We start from the raw sequence: 13079 nt of genomic DNA on the forward strand, positions 1-13079 counted from the left end.
CGGATCCTTTGTCCATTTTTAGTTGGTTTATCTTTTTATTATTGAGATGTGAGAGTTCTTTATATAACCTAGATGCAAATCCTTTGTCAAGTATATGATTTGTAAATATTTTCCCCCATTCTTTGGGTTGTCTTTCACTTTTCTGATAGTGTACTTTGAAGCACAAGTTTTAAAAATTTTTATTAGCTAAATTTAACTATGTTTTTCTTTTGTAGTCTGTATTTTGGTGTCATATATAAGAATCTGTTGCCAAATACAAGGTGAAAAAGACTTTGTCCTACGTTTTCTTCTAAGAGTTCAATAGTTTTAGCTCTTAACATTCAAGTTTTTGATCCATTCTGAGTTAATTTCTGTATATGAGGAATGTAAGGAATACATACATTTTGTATATGAGGAATATATACATTTTTGTACGTGAAGGAAGTCTCCAAGTTCATTCTTTCCCATGTGGCTATGCAGTTGTCCCAGCCCCAATTGTTGAAAAGTCAATTCCTTCCCTATTTCACCCTTGATTTTGAAACGCTTGTCTTCTGCTCTTATTGAAAATAAATTCACTATAGACACATGGTTTGTTTCTGGACTCTCAGTTCTATTTCATTGATCTATAGGTCTGTTATTTTGCCAATACCACACTGTCTTGATGACTGTTGCTTTGCAGTAAGATTTGAAATTGGGAAGTGTGAATCCTCCATCTTTATTTTTCTTTTTCAAGATTGTTTTGACTATTCTGGATCCCCTGAATTTCCATATTAATTTTAGGATCAAATTGTCAATTTCTGCACAAAATGACAGCTTGGATTTTGAGAAAGGTTGCATTAAATCTGTGGATCGACTTTGGGGAGAACTGCTATTGTAACAATATTAAATCTTCCTATCTATGAATAGGGGATGTCTATCCCTTTATCCAATCATTGTTTTAAAGGGGGAAAGAAGCATTTTTTAAAATTTATTTATGAGAGAGAGGGAGAGAGCATGAGCGGGGTGGGAGGGGAGCAGAGGCAGAGAGAGAATCTCAGGCAGATTCTCTGCTGAGCAAGGAACCCAATGCAGGGCTCGATCCCAGGACCCTGGGATCATGACCTGAGCTGAAGGTAGATGCTTAACCAACTGAGCCACCCAGGCACCCCTATGCAGTCATTTTTAATGTACTAGAGGAATGAGATGACGCAGCTATGTCACCACGAAAATAGAAATGATATTCCTTGGTTATGAGATAATTGGTAATTTTTATTTTATTTTTAAACATTTCTGCATTTTCCAGTTTTTCAACAAGAATATCTTTTATATAACCAGAAAGAAGTTTGTTTGTTTGTTTGTTTGTTTTAGATTTTATTTATTTATTTATTTATTTATTTATTTATTTATTTATGTATTTATTTGACAGAGAGAGAGAGTACAAGCAGGGGGAGCAGCAGAGGGAGAGAGAGAAGCGGGCTCCCTGCTGAGCAGGAAGCCCAATGCAGGGCTCCCTCCCAGGACCCTGGGATCATGACCTGAGCCAGAGGTGGATGCTTAACCGGCTGAGACACCCAGGCAACCCAAGAAGATATTTTTAACTCTTGGGGCACCTGGGTGGCTCAGTTGGTTAAGGATCTGCCTTCCACCCAGGTCACAATCCCGGGATCCCAGGATCCCGGGATCGAGCCCCATATCAGGCTCCCTGCTCAGTGGGGAGTCTGCTTCTCCCTCTGTCCCTTACCCCTCTCTCACTCTGTCTCTCAAGTAAATAAATAAAATGTTTTTAAAAAGGAAAATATTCTTTAATAAAATACACTCACATTTAAAGTACTTTATAAACATGGAATATGCTTGGAAATGAAAATGCTTGAAAGATTTTTCAAAATACCTGAACATACCAGTGTTTATACTCAGCCATTTTTTCATCAGAATTTACTGATTGAATACTTTATGGCAAATACTGTGCTAGATCCTGAGTGTACTGTTTTTTGTTTATTTGTTTTTGTTTTTTTTTTTTGTCTTTATGTAGGCTCCAGTCCCAGCATGGAGCCCAGTGTGAGGCTCGAACTCAGGACCCTGAGATCAAGACCTGAGCTGAGATCAAGAGTCAGATGCTTAACCCACTGAGCCACCCAGGCACCCCTGAGTGTACTGTTTTAACAAAATAAACATGATTCCTACCTCATGAAGCTACATCTAGTGGGAGACTGACAATAAACAGGTAAACAAAGTAGAAAATAGAAATGCAATTATAAAGAGTACCATGGCAGAAAGTCCCTGGTACTATGATAAGGAATAATGGTGGGGAAGAGCTAACCTTCTTTTCTATAGTGGTCAGGGAAAGCTCTCTCTAAGGCACTGATGTTTGAACTGAGGCTTGGCTACTTGATACAAACGTAAATGTTGGGTTTTGGTATCTGTCAAATGTTCAAGATAGCTTCTTAAACTGAAAGGTAAAAATAGGAAGCTTTAAAATTCCGAAGGAAAATTAATTTCAACAAATAGAGTAACCCCACCACCTCCTATATTGTGGTAAATAGGGTCCAAAAAATTCAATACTATAAAATGTGGGGTTAAGTGATCATAAAGTTATGAATGGCACCAGAAGAGCCTGCGGTGGTCCCACTATACAGCCCCAATTCTACCGTCCAAGCTGCAGCTTGGCTCCGCCCAAGAGCAGTTGTCTGTTCCAGCTTAACTATCCACGGGCATGATTCTGGGGCCCCGGGGGAAGGCTGGGAGTTCCTGGACAGAGGCACCAATTCCATGAATCTCCAGTGAGCTCGTGCCTTTTTTGTCAGCCTGCGGGGGAAGTACAGACCAAGAGAATATTGAAGATTCGACACCCTACCCTTTCTCTCCGTCTTCCTGAGGTCGCGTGCCCTGACATGTCCCCTCCTGGTTTCAGTCTATCTTCCACTAGCCTCCCTCCAAACATGAGATCTCCAGCCCACTCCTGTTTGAGAATGAGAGTTAAGCAAAGGACCAAAGCCAAAACAGTTGAATGAGGATTACCATGGAAGTTTTATTATAGGTTTGGTTGCTACTTGCCTACACAATATCCATTCCCTGTTCTTGGTAACAGAACTCAGATTTTGTTTAGGAGGCAATGTGACTAATCGAATTATATGCTTCCTTGAACTCTACTACATGGTAAGGTGATGTAGTTTAACCAATAAGATTTCAATTAAGGGATTTAGGAAAGCTCTGCTTTAATCATATGGGCACTACCCTTTTCAGCTTCCTTTTATATCTTCCTCCTTGGAACCTGGACATGAGGCTGGAAATAGAGCAATTACTTTAAGACTATGAGATAACCACGAGGATGAATGTTTTATATGAAGAATAGTGATGCGGAAAGATGGAAGGAAGCTGGGCATCGACCCCTTGTGGAATGGCCATCTCAGCCTGAACGAACCACCTCCTCTAGGTGAGAAAGTCCATCTTTATTTGACTGTCCCATTAGTTCTCCATTATATAGAGCCAACTGAAACCCTAACAGATACAGTGGTACACCATGAGCATAAACCTAACACCTTTTAAAGAATCCAAGATTTTTAAGGTTTTAGTGTAGAAAGTCCAACTTTCATGATTATAAAACAGAAAATTCACAGCACTCCACTCCTTATCACCCACTGTAGAGTGGCCAGTAAAGGTCATTAAACAAAAGTAGTACAAAGGAGGAGCTCCAGAAAGGGAGGCATTTAATGCCACTTATCTTCATAAACCTCATTTCCCAAGCCGTATCAAATAAACATATATTCCAGGTAAAACTGTGCTTGCTATGTAAACATACTTCTTTTTTTTTTTTAAGATTTATTTATTTATTTATTTGTTTATTTATTTATTTATTAGACAGAGAAAGACAGCCAGTGAGAGAGGGAACACAAGCAGGGGGAGTGGGAGAGGAAGAAGCAGGCTCCCAGCGGAGGAGCCCGATGTGGGGCTCGATCCCAGAACGCCGGGATCACGCCCTGAGCGGAAGGCAGACGCTTAAGGACTGCACCACCCAGGTGCCCCGCTATGTAAACATACTTCTAGAGAGGTTCCTTGGTGCCTCCTTGCAGTGAGATTGCCATCCCTGAACTCCTCCGACATGGGAATTTTTCACAGCATAAAATGACATCCAGAGCAACTCTGCCCACAGGTAAAGTTATGGCTTAGGGTGCATTATTACACATACCTTTCAACTTTCAAGCAGTTGTATTAAAGTGATATGGCTCAAGGAATGATAGTTTTTTCCACTTTTGCCTTAGCAGGTTTCTACTCTAATCTGAAATCTCCTGATTACTACCACACTCTTACACACAATGCCTCATCCTCCAAAACAAAGTCCTCAGATTATGCCTACAGAATTCATTACCTTTCAGGGGAGATACAGCCACCATTCAAAATAATATGAACATGTGTACAGAAAGTGTAGTTCAAATAAAGCGACATATTAATAGGCCAAATCAAAGGAAGGAAGGAGAGGACTCTGCTAGTTTTCTGCATGCACCCTTGCCCATGTGAAATTAAATCCTTCGTGCGTCTTCATGTGAAGAATGTACACTGTTTCTATTATTGCAAATAAGATTATGGACATTCAAGTAGGCTATTCAAGCAGGAAAAAAAAATCTAAACTATATGATGAAATTTTTTTTTATCAGAGAACCCAAACAGGGAGACCTCCAGATGAAAATCTATGTGGAGTCAACTAGAATTACATTTTTTTTTCATTTCAGAATAGAATTACTCCATAAAGTTTTCTGATAGCTTTATAATGTTTCCCAATGAAACTCTAGAAAAGTAATAAAATTCAGTCAAAAGTCATCATAATTGAATAGAGTCCCAAATAAATTATTTTTAATTGTCAAAATCTTACATGTAAAATTACCTGTTTTAAAGATCTTTTTTAAAAATTGGGGGGTTCCCCCACTCTTTTTTTTTTTCTCTAAGTAGGCAAGGACAATCAGCAGGAGGCAGCCTGGGATTTTCAGAGATCTTTACTATCGTCAAGACAAAGGCTAAACCAAGAAGCCTTCTTCACCATCTGTGTGTGGTAAGTGATAGAAACGTGGGCAGGAGTAATTATTTTGCCAGGCCCTGCGGCTTGAAGCCACAACACAGCCCCGCAGGGAACCTAGGAGCAAGCACATTGAGACTTGTGTGTGGTCGCGAGAAGCGCCCTGACACCCTACTGAAGGCTCACGTGGTTAGCTTGCGGAGCGGAGGTGGAGTCGGGTCTACACACCAGACTCACCTTAAACCCCCAGTTTGTACCTGCGCGCTTGGTCTCCCTCAGGCTAATAGGTTTAAATCAGTACTGGGTGACAAGCTGTGTCCATTCTGTGGGCTCCGCAGTTTGGAACACAGGGGCTCTGCAGCACCCGAAAGTTCTTCGCAGCCTGTTTTCACGCCCAACTCTGTCACTGGGCGCGCACCCCTATCCTGGTCCGGTCTCAGGGCTGTCCGTTAAGCAGCCGGGCTGATCGCTGCCCGGTGCGATAGTATCTTGACACCCGGGAGCCAGAGGCTGCAGGGCAGTCCCTCCTACCTAGGACAAGTGGCCAGAACTCGCTTCCGCACAGGCATGAACGCTCCAAAACCCGGGGAGGGATCGCATCCCAGAGGTGTCTCCCAACGCCCAGACAAAGACAGCGCTGGGAAAAGTTGGACCAACTGGCACCACCAAAAGGCGAGCAGACCAGCCCGTCGGCCTCGGTGGCCGAGCCGGCGACGCGCTCTCAGAGTCGCAGCCAACTTTCCCCGTGAGCTTCTGAGCAACTTGCTGCAAGTTGGGGCGAGGGGGCGGAGGAGGGGTCAAGGGCAGCGCGGAGAGGCTGGTTGCGCCCCAGCCGGTTTCGCGTACCTCCCCAGTACCTGCTAATGTATCCGTCCCCGTCGCCGTCGCACGTCTGGAAGAGGCGCCGCATCCGCTCCTCCTCGCCTGTGCTGGACGTGTCGCTGCTGCTGCTGCTGCCGCCGCCGCCGCCGCCGCTGCTGCCGCCGCCGCTGGCGCTCCCTGCCGCCGCCGCAGCCGCCATCATGCGCCCGCTGCCTGCTCGGGAGGAGGAGGACGCGCGGCCGCGGGAGGAATCCGCGAGGCGCAAAAGCGGCTCGCAGCCCCTAACCTGCCTGACAACGGAGCATGCCCAGTGGCCGCCGGGGCGCTCCGGGCGCGGGATTCCAGCTCTCCGGGTTTTGCCCAGGCTGGGAAGATGCGCGCTCTGCAATCGCGGGAGGAGGCACCTTAGTGGAGCGGGAGGAGGGGAAGGTGGATCGTGGAGTCGGGGAGCCAAGGGTGCCGAGAGGACGCGAGGGGACGCGAAGGGAGGCAGAGTACACGGAGACCCCCTGAAATGGTGTCACTCCGTGTATCCGACCACAACGCGGACCCCTGACACTTGGGGACTCTGGCAGAGGCGAGTGTGCTCCCGGCAGACCTCCTCCAGCTGCCCGGAGTTGATTTCTTTAAAGGAAAAAAGATAACACTCCCATTTTGCAAACTCAAAGCGCTACTCCTGGTCCCAGTCTGCAAGACTGCGCTGAATTCTGTACCCATAGCCCCAACTGAGACCCGGAATGGCTGGGGATTTGTGCATTTTTAACACCTGTCAAGAAATCTGAACCTCCTTAGCCCCTACTAGTCTTCCACACTGTACTGTAAACAATCTGCTCTCCTGTGTGGCATTGTGCACGTTTGGTCCATTCTGGAAACGGCTCCTGACCTGACGTCACTAGTCTTTGACCCAAGAGTTTTAATAACATCAAGAGCGAACATAATAGATGGTTTCATTTCACTGCAGACCTGCAATCTATTATTACCAACCCTGTTTTAGGAGGTAGGTTAACTACTTAATAGGGTATCTTGGTAATAAGATAGTATATAATGCACTTAAGACAACATCTTGACGCCTACTAAGTACTCAATAAATGCTAGCTCTCATTATCCCCAATTTACAGAAAAGAAAACCAAGGCACCCAGACCGGCTTAAAGTTCCAGGCTTAGTGTCAGGGCAGAGGCAAGCCCAGGCCGGCAGTCTAACTCCACAGCAGGAGCCCTTAAATACGACAGTATCCTTCCGCCACAGCAGAAAGGGAACCACGATGAACCAATTTGTGGTTTAGGGAATGACTCATTATTCAGTCCCAGACTTTTTGTCTGAAGTCTGAGAATTCCTGTGGTAGTTTTAAAAACACATTTGCAGATTCTTTGGTGCACCTCTCATCAAGAGATGGAGTCTGTTTGCCTCCCCCTTGAACCTGAGTGGGCCTTTATGATTCTCTTAACTTCTGAGGCCAGGCTAGAAAAGACACTACAGTTTCCATTTGGCTCTCTCACTTGGGGCAAGGACCTTGGAAGTCCCGAACTACCTTGGAAGAAATTTGTCCACACTGAGCTGCCGTGCTGGAGAGACCATGTAAAGACAGAAAGAGATGCCCAAGGGACCTCAGCTGTCCGAGGCTTCCCAGCCCAGGTGCCAGACCCCAGTGAACTAGAGAGCCTTCAGATGCTTCTAGACCCTGAACAAAAATTGTCCAGCTGAGCCCAGACAACCCTCAGAGATACAACGGCAATAATAAAAGAACCGTTGTGGTTTTAAGCCACTAAGTTTTGAGGTCATCTGTCATGCAGCAATAGAACCAGAAGATGTCCATATGTCTTGAAACTGTCTGCCAGGTCCGAAGGAAGCTGTTTTACTCTCTTCTTTCTCCTCTCTGCCCCATCTACTCCTTCCTACTTCAGTTCTTTTTAATTCTGTAAGTTCCCAGGACTTCAGGGCACTTATAATTCATACAATGAATAGGATGTCATCTTAGACAAATTCTGTCAGTATATCCGATAGTATTTGCTTAAAAGATGCTACTGTCAACACAAATATTCCTGTCTACGATAGAACAAGGACCAATGCTCAAGCTTCTAAAAAATAAACACTTAGAATCTTTATTTTTCTAATTTTTCATAGAATAAAACTTTTTACTGTCTGACAGTATAGCCAGACAGGAGTTGTTACCCTTAAACCCTCCCAGACAACTGATGGTTTGGGTGTGAAAGAAAGAAAGAAAGAAAGAAAGAAAGAAAGAAAGAAAGGGAAAGAAAAGAAAGAAAGCATTTTTCTAAATACATATATATGGAAGGTCTGGAAACTGAAACGATTTTCCAGGATTCAAGTAGATCTCTTCATAACCACACTCCAAATACACAGAAAGCAGAGTGTAAACCTCAACCAATTGTATTTCAAAGCAAAGAATGTTTTTCTCCTGAGAGAATATGTGCATGACAGCTCTGGAGGTTTAAATTTAAACCATCTTGAATTAAATCTGAACACACAAAAAGTGGATCTTGACAAATTTCCTAAACAACATTTGCTCATGCTTGGGTAATTCAGAAATGGCTGAACAGATAGATTCAACCTTCCAGAAAAGAATTTGCTTCTGAGCTGATATGAAGCATATGAAATTTCAGCTGAAAGGTTACTAGGAGAGGGAGAAATTTGTAAGACATTGAAAATAGAGATGCCAGATGAATATAAAGATGATAAATGTAAAGTAGGAGCTTGGAATGAGAGCAATACCCATGGCCATAAATCTAACAGTACTGGTTATGTCATAATTTCAAAGGTTTTATGTATTTATCCAAGATGAGTACATAGCTCAACACCTCCTTATCCAGTTTTTTTTTCTCAGATTCCTCTTGGTTATAATAACAGTTCATATTTTTGTCATACATTTCAAAATACACTGTATACATCATGAGATGCATGTCCTCCATATCTAAAGTCACCAGTTAAAAACAAATAAAACCATTGCAACACTGTGCAGACTTAATTACCTAGTACTTGCCCTTCCAAATTCTGTTTACCTAAACTAGAACCACACGCTAGAGTTGGAATGAGGACGCACACGCACACCTGCCCCCAGTGCCCTCTGCCTACCTTTCTCTCTGTATGGTGTTTTTATGAGCCCAGCTAAGCTCCTATATCCCTCAAGAAGCCTTCCTTTACCTCCCCAGGTCACAATGATGTTCCAGAACTCTCTTAGCTTGAAGCACACATTTTGAGGGTAGAATCATTAGAATCATATAGTTTAATGGTGATTTGCCTCCCCTCCCCACAGTACCAATTATTTATTATTAAATAAGGTTGTAAATTTCTAAAAGAAAATAAGGTAAAGTTGAGGAAACTCAACGAACTTTTATTAAGCCCTCATCACAAATCTGTAAGTACTGATTTAAATGTTTAAATACCTTATTTAATGCTATCAAATAGGGAAGGTATTTATCATCCTTATTTAATGGGGTGGGGGGTGGCAAGTGAGGGGAAGCAAATCCAAAAAATTTAAGAGTAGCGTGCCCAAGTAAAGAGGCAGTTTGACAGCTGAGGGTTGTCTTCTGACAGTACTCCTAGAAGCCAGGCAACAAGTCCTTTCTTGAAGGGAGAACTGTGTGGTACATTTCCATGTTCACCGCAGGTGACTCCTTGAGCCACTGGATCCACTTCGTATATATTTGGGGATCCTTTCTTCCAAGATTCTGGTGGGCCTCTCTTTCAGGGGGAATCTTAGAAGAGAAAGTTGAGTGGGGAAAATTTACAATCCCCAGCACTGCTGTAGGTCCTAGGGTCCCAAATGCTACTCATTGTCTCCCTCCTCCACTAGCAAGTCGGGATCCCCTCACCCTCAAGAGCTGGTCTTAGGCTGTTTACTTGGTGATACAACCCAGATTCTCATCTCTGATTGCTGCACTTGTTTGTTTACTGTTAGCACTGAAGGGAGAACAAAGAGGTGTCCAAATAAATCACCCGTGTGCTAAACATATTCCTCTTTGCCTCTATTATGTAATTACAGCACTGCCTCTTCTTGAAGATTAGTGTCAATGACCTCATCCAAGATAGTGACTCTTCTTGCCTGCTGATATCTATCCCTTGCTGAAGGTGGTCTTCCATTGGAGAAGAGGAATTCTAACCCTACAGAGGCAGGAGCTTTGGTGACAAGAGGCACAAATTTCCCAAATGGGTCATTTCCCAATAGGGAGTTGAGGCAAGTGTGGTCACTCCTGCTTCCACCCTTTGGTTTTTAGACCCATGTAGACTTCTTATTGGGGAAGCAGCACTATATGAAGTCTTTGACTCAACATATGTGCTGTGCCCTAGAGGGTGGTTCACCATCCTCAGAAAGTATCACCTTCAAGATGGAACTTGAGCTGTGCTTCTAGGAGGCTGTTCCACTTTTTCCAGCAGCTTCTTGGTGGTACAGCATGTGATATGACCAGTTGGTCCCATGGTCATGAGCCCTTCCTACACATTAGGTAATGTGGGTTACCAGATTTGACACAGTGCTATATGGATCTCGTCGATAGAGTAACAGTCTGTAAGCCTTTGGATAGCAATATAGGCTGAAGCCCTGCAGGTAGGAAAGGCAAACCTATAGCAGGAATGTGTGTCTAGTGTGAGCATGAATTGCTGGCCCTTTCAGAGAAGTGACCCAATGTACTCAACTTGCTATCAAATGGTCAGTCTCCTCAAAGAATGCTGCCATATTGGGGGCCCAGCATTAGTCTCTGTTAATGGCAGTCTGGACATTTGATAATAGTAGCAGTGACATCAGCCTTGTTAAACTGATGCTTGTTTGGGTTGTTGGGCCCACGTATAGCCTCCATTTCTGTCACCAAGTCTACTTTATTCTATGCCCATTGTACTAGCACTGGGGTGGCTGACGACAGGGTCTAGATGACATCTGGCTGAGCCATTGGTCTGCTTGGTTGCTTAGCACCTTTTCTGTGGTGAATGCTCTTCCATGGACTTTAATATGTGATAGAAAGGTCTACACATTTTTTGTCCACTATCTTATGTCCATTCACAAGTCTCTACCCAGTCATTCTTGTCTCCCTATTCTTCCATTCTTCCTCCTTTCATGTTCCGATCCAGCTGGCTAAGCCATTTCCACTCACTACCTATGAGTCTATATATCTTCTAACTTTGGGCCATTTCTCTCTATACAAAGTGGATGACAACTTGAAGATCTGCCCATTGGGAGTATTTTCACTTGTTACAGTTTTGTTTCTCAGGAACGCATACCCAGAGAAAGAATTTGGTGTGTAGAATATCTATTAAGGAATCTGCTGGAAAGGAATGTGAGAAAATGGGAAAGGAAGCTGGTTTGGGCAGAGAGAAAAGCACAGGTTGGTATAGACCTGATGACAATCTTAGATGATCTGATAGGGAGTGCTACAGCTAAAATGATCTTTCAGAGCTGTCCTGTGTTGGCCTGTCATAGCTGGGTGTTTACATCTCCACCTCAAACAGTCCCTGGCTATAAACTGCTCCGAGAAGGTTGTGACTCTGGGCAAGGAGTCTCTTTGAGGCTGAATCAATCCCTAAACAGTTTGACAGACGTAGGCCACCACTGACAGCCCTCTGGCAGTGGAAGCCACAAGCCCTTTCTTAAAGGAGAATCAAGTGGCACATCTTTGCATCCACATAGAAGCAGATAGCCTAAGGTCAAAACCTGACTAAATTGTTTACTTCTGGGGTGATCTTGGAAAATTACTTGGCCTCTCTGAGTTTCAATTTCTTCATCTGTGAAATGGGGGTATTACTTATTTCATACGGATGTTGTAAAAATTCCAGGACATAATTCATGTAAAACACATTATATGGATCACCAGAAAGAGCCCAGTGAAACCAAACTATTATGAATTTTTCATAAACCTGGATCAGCAGTATTCTCTTGGACATCAACCTTAGCAATATTTTTCTTCCTATGTCTCCCCTGGCAAGGGAAACAAAAGAAAAAATGAACTATTGGGACTACATCAAAATCAAAAGCTTTTGCACAGCAAAAGAAACCATCAACAAAATGAAAAGGCAACCTACTGAGTGAGAGAAGATATTTGCAAATGATATATCCAATAAGGGGTCAATATCCAAGATATATAAAGAACTCATACAACTCAGCACCATAAAAACAAATAATCCAATTAAAAAATGGGGAGAGGACCTGAATAGACATTTTTCCAAAGAGGAGATACAGATGGCCAAAAGGCACAAGAAAAGGTGCTCAACATCACTCACCATCAGGGAATTGCAAACCAAAACCACAATGAGATATGACCTTACACCTGTCAAAATGGCTAGAATCAAAAAGGCAAGAAATAAGTATTGGTGAGGATGTGGGATGTGGAGGAAAAGGAACCCTCATGCACTATTGGTGGGAATGTAAATTGGTGCAGTCACTATGGAAAACAGTATGGAGATTCCTCAAAAAACTAAAAATAGAAGTATCATATGACCCAGTAATTCCACTTCTGTGTATTTACCTGAGGAAAATGAAAACAATAATTCAAAAAGATAAATGTACGTCTATGTTTATTGTAGCATTATTTGCAGTAGCCGAGATATGGAAGCAAACCAAGTGTCTATTGGTAGATGAATGGATAAAGATTATGTATATACATATACATATATATACATAATATATATATTATGTATACACACACATATATATATACACACACACACAACGGAATATTACTCAGCCATAAAAAGAACACTATCTTGACATTTGCAACAACATGGACTTAGAGGGTATTATGCTAAGTAAATAAGTCAGACATAGACAGATAAATACCACATGATTTTACTTATATGTGGAATCTAAAAATCAAAACCAATGAACAAACAGAAACAGACTCATAAAAACCACCAGAACAAACTGGTGGTTGCCAGAGGGGAGGGGAGGGGGATGGGTGAAATAGGGGAAGGGGATTAAGAAGTACACAATTCCAGTTACAAAATAAATAAGCCACTGAGATAAAAAGTACAGCATAGAGAATATAGTCAATTATATTGTACTAATTGTGTGATGACAGATGGTGACTATATTTACCATGGTGAGCACTGAATAATGTATAGAATTGTCAAATCACTGTTGTACACCTGAAATAAATATAACATTGTATGTCAACTATATTTTAATAATAAAAAAAATGTTTAAAAAATCTGGATCAGGCTATGCACTATAATATTTCTAAGACCTTTATTGTTGGATAGCTGATATCATCAGACCTTTTGTTAAATATTTTTCTTTCTGGGTTCAGACATAGGAAGTTAGCTCTACAGTATTTAAATTCAAATTTCTGG

At 42.5% G+C, this 13079-nt stretch overlaps 1 protein-coding gene across 2 annotated transcripts in view; it reads right to left on the bottom strand.

Moving 5' to 3' along the window:
• The window catches only part of MCC (MCC regulator of WNT signaling pathway), a 374574-nt gene extending 368572 nt beyond the window's left edge, over positions 1-6002 (bottom strand). The window contains exon 1 of one of the 2 annotated variants that reach the window (XM_044383954.3): positions 5821-6002. In XM_044383954.3, the coding sequence (XP_044239889.1) occupies positions 5821-5987 (167 nt within the window). In that variant the 5' untranslated portion in view covers positions 5988-6002. Of the gene's footprint in view, positions 1-5809 lie in introns of both variants that reach the window. The other variant, XM_057307354.1, reaches the window with a different exon arrangement.
• Between the last annotated feature and the right edge of the window lie 7077 nt (positions 6003-13079).

This window comes from Ursus arctos, unplaced genomic scaffold (genome assembly GCF_023065955.2).
Source record: "Ursus arctos isolate Adak ecotype North America unplaced genomic scaffold, UrsArc2.0 scaffold_5, whole genome shotgun sequence".
NCBI lineage: Eukaryota > Metazoa > Chordata > Mammalia > Carnivora > Ursidae > Ursus > Ursus arctos.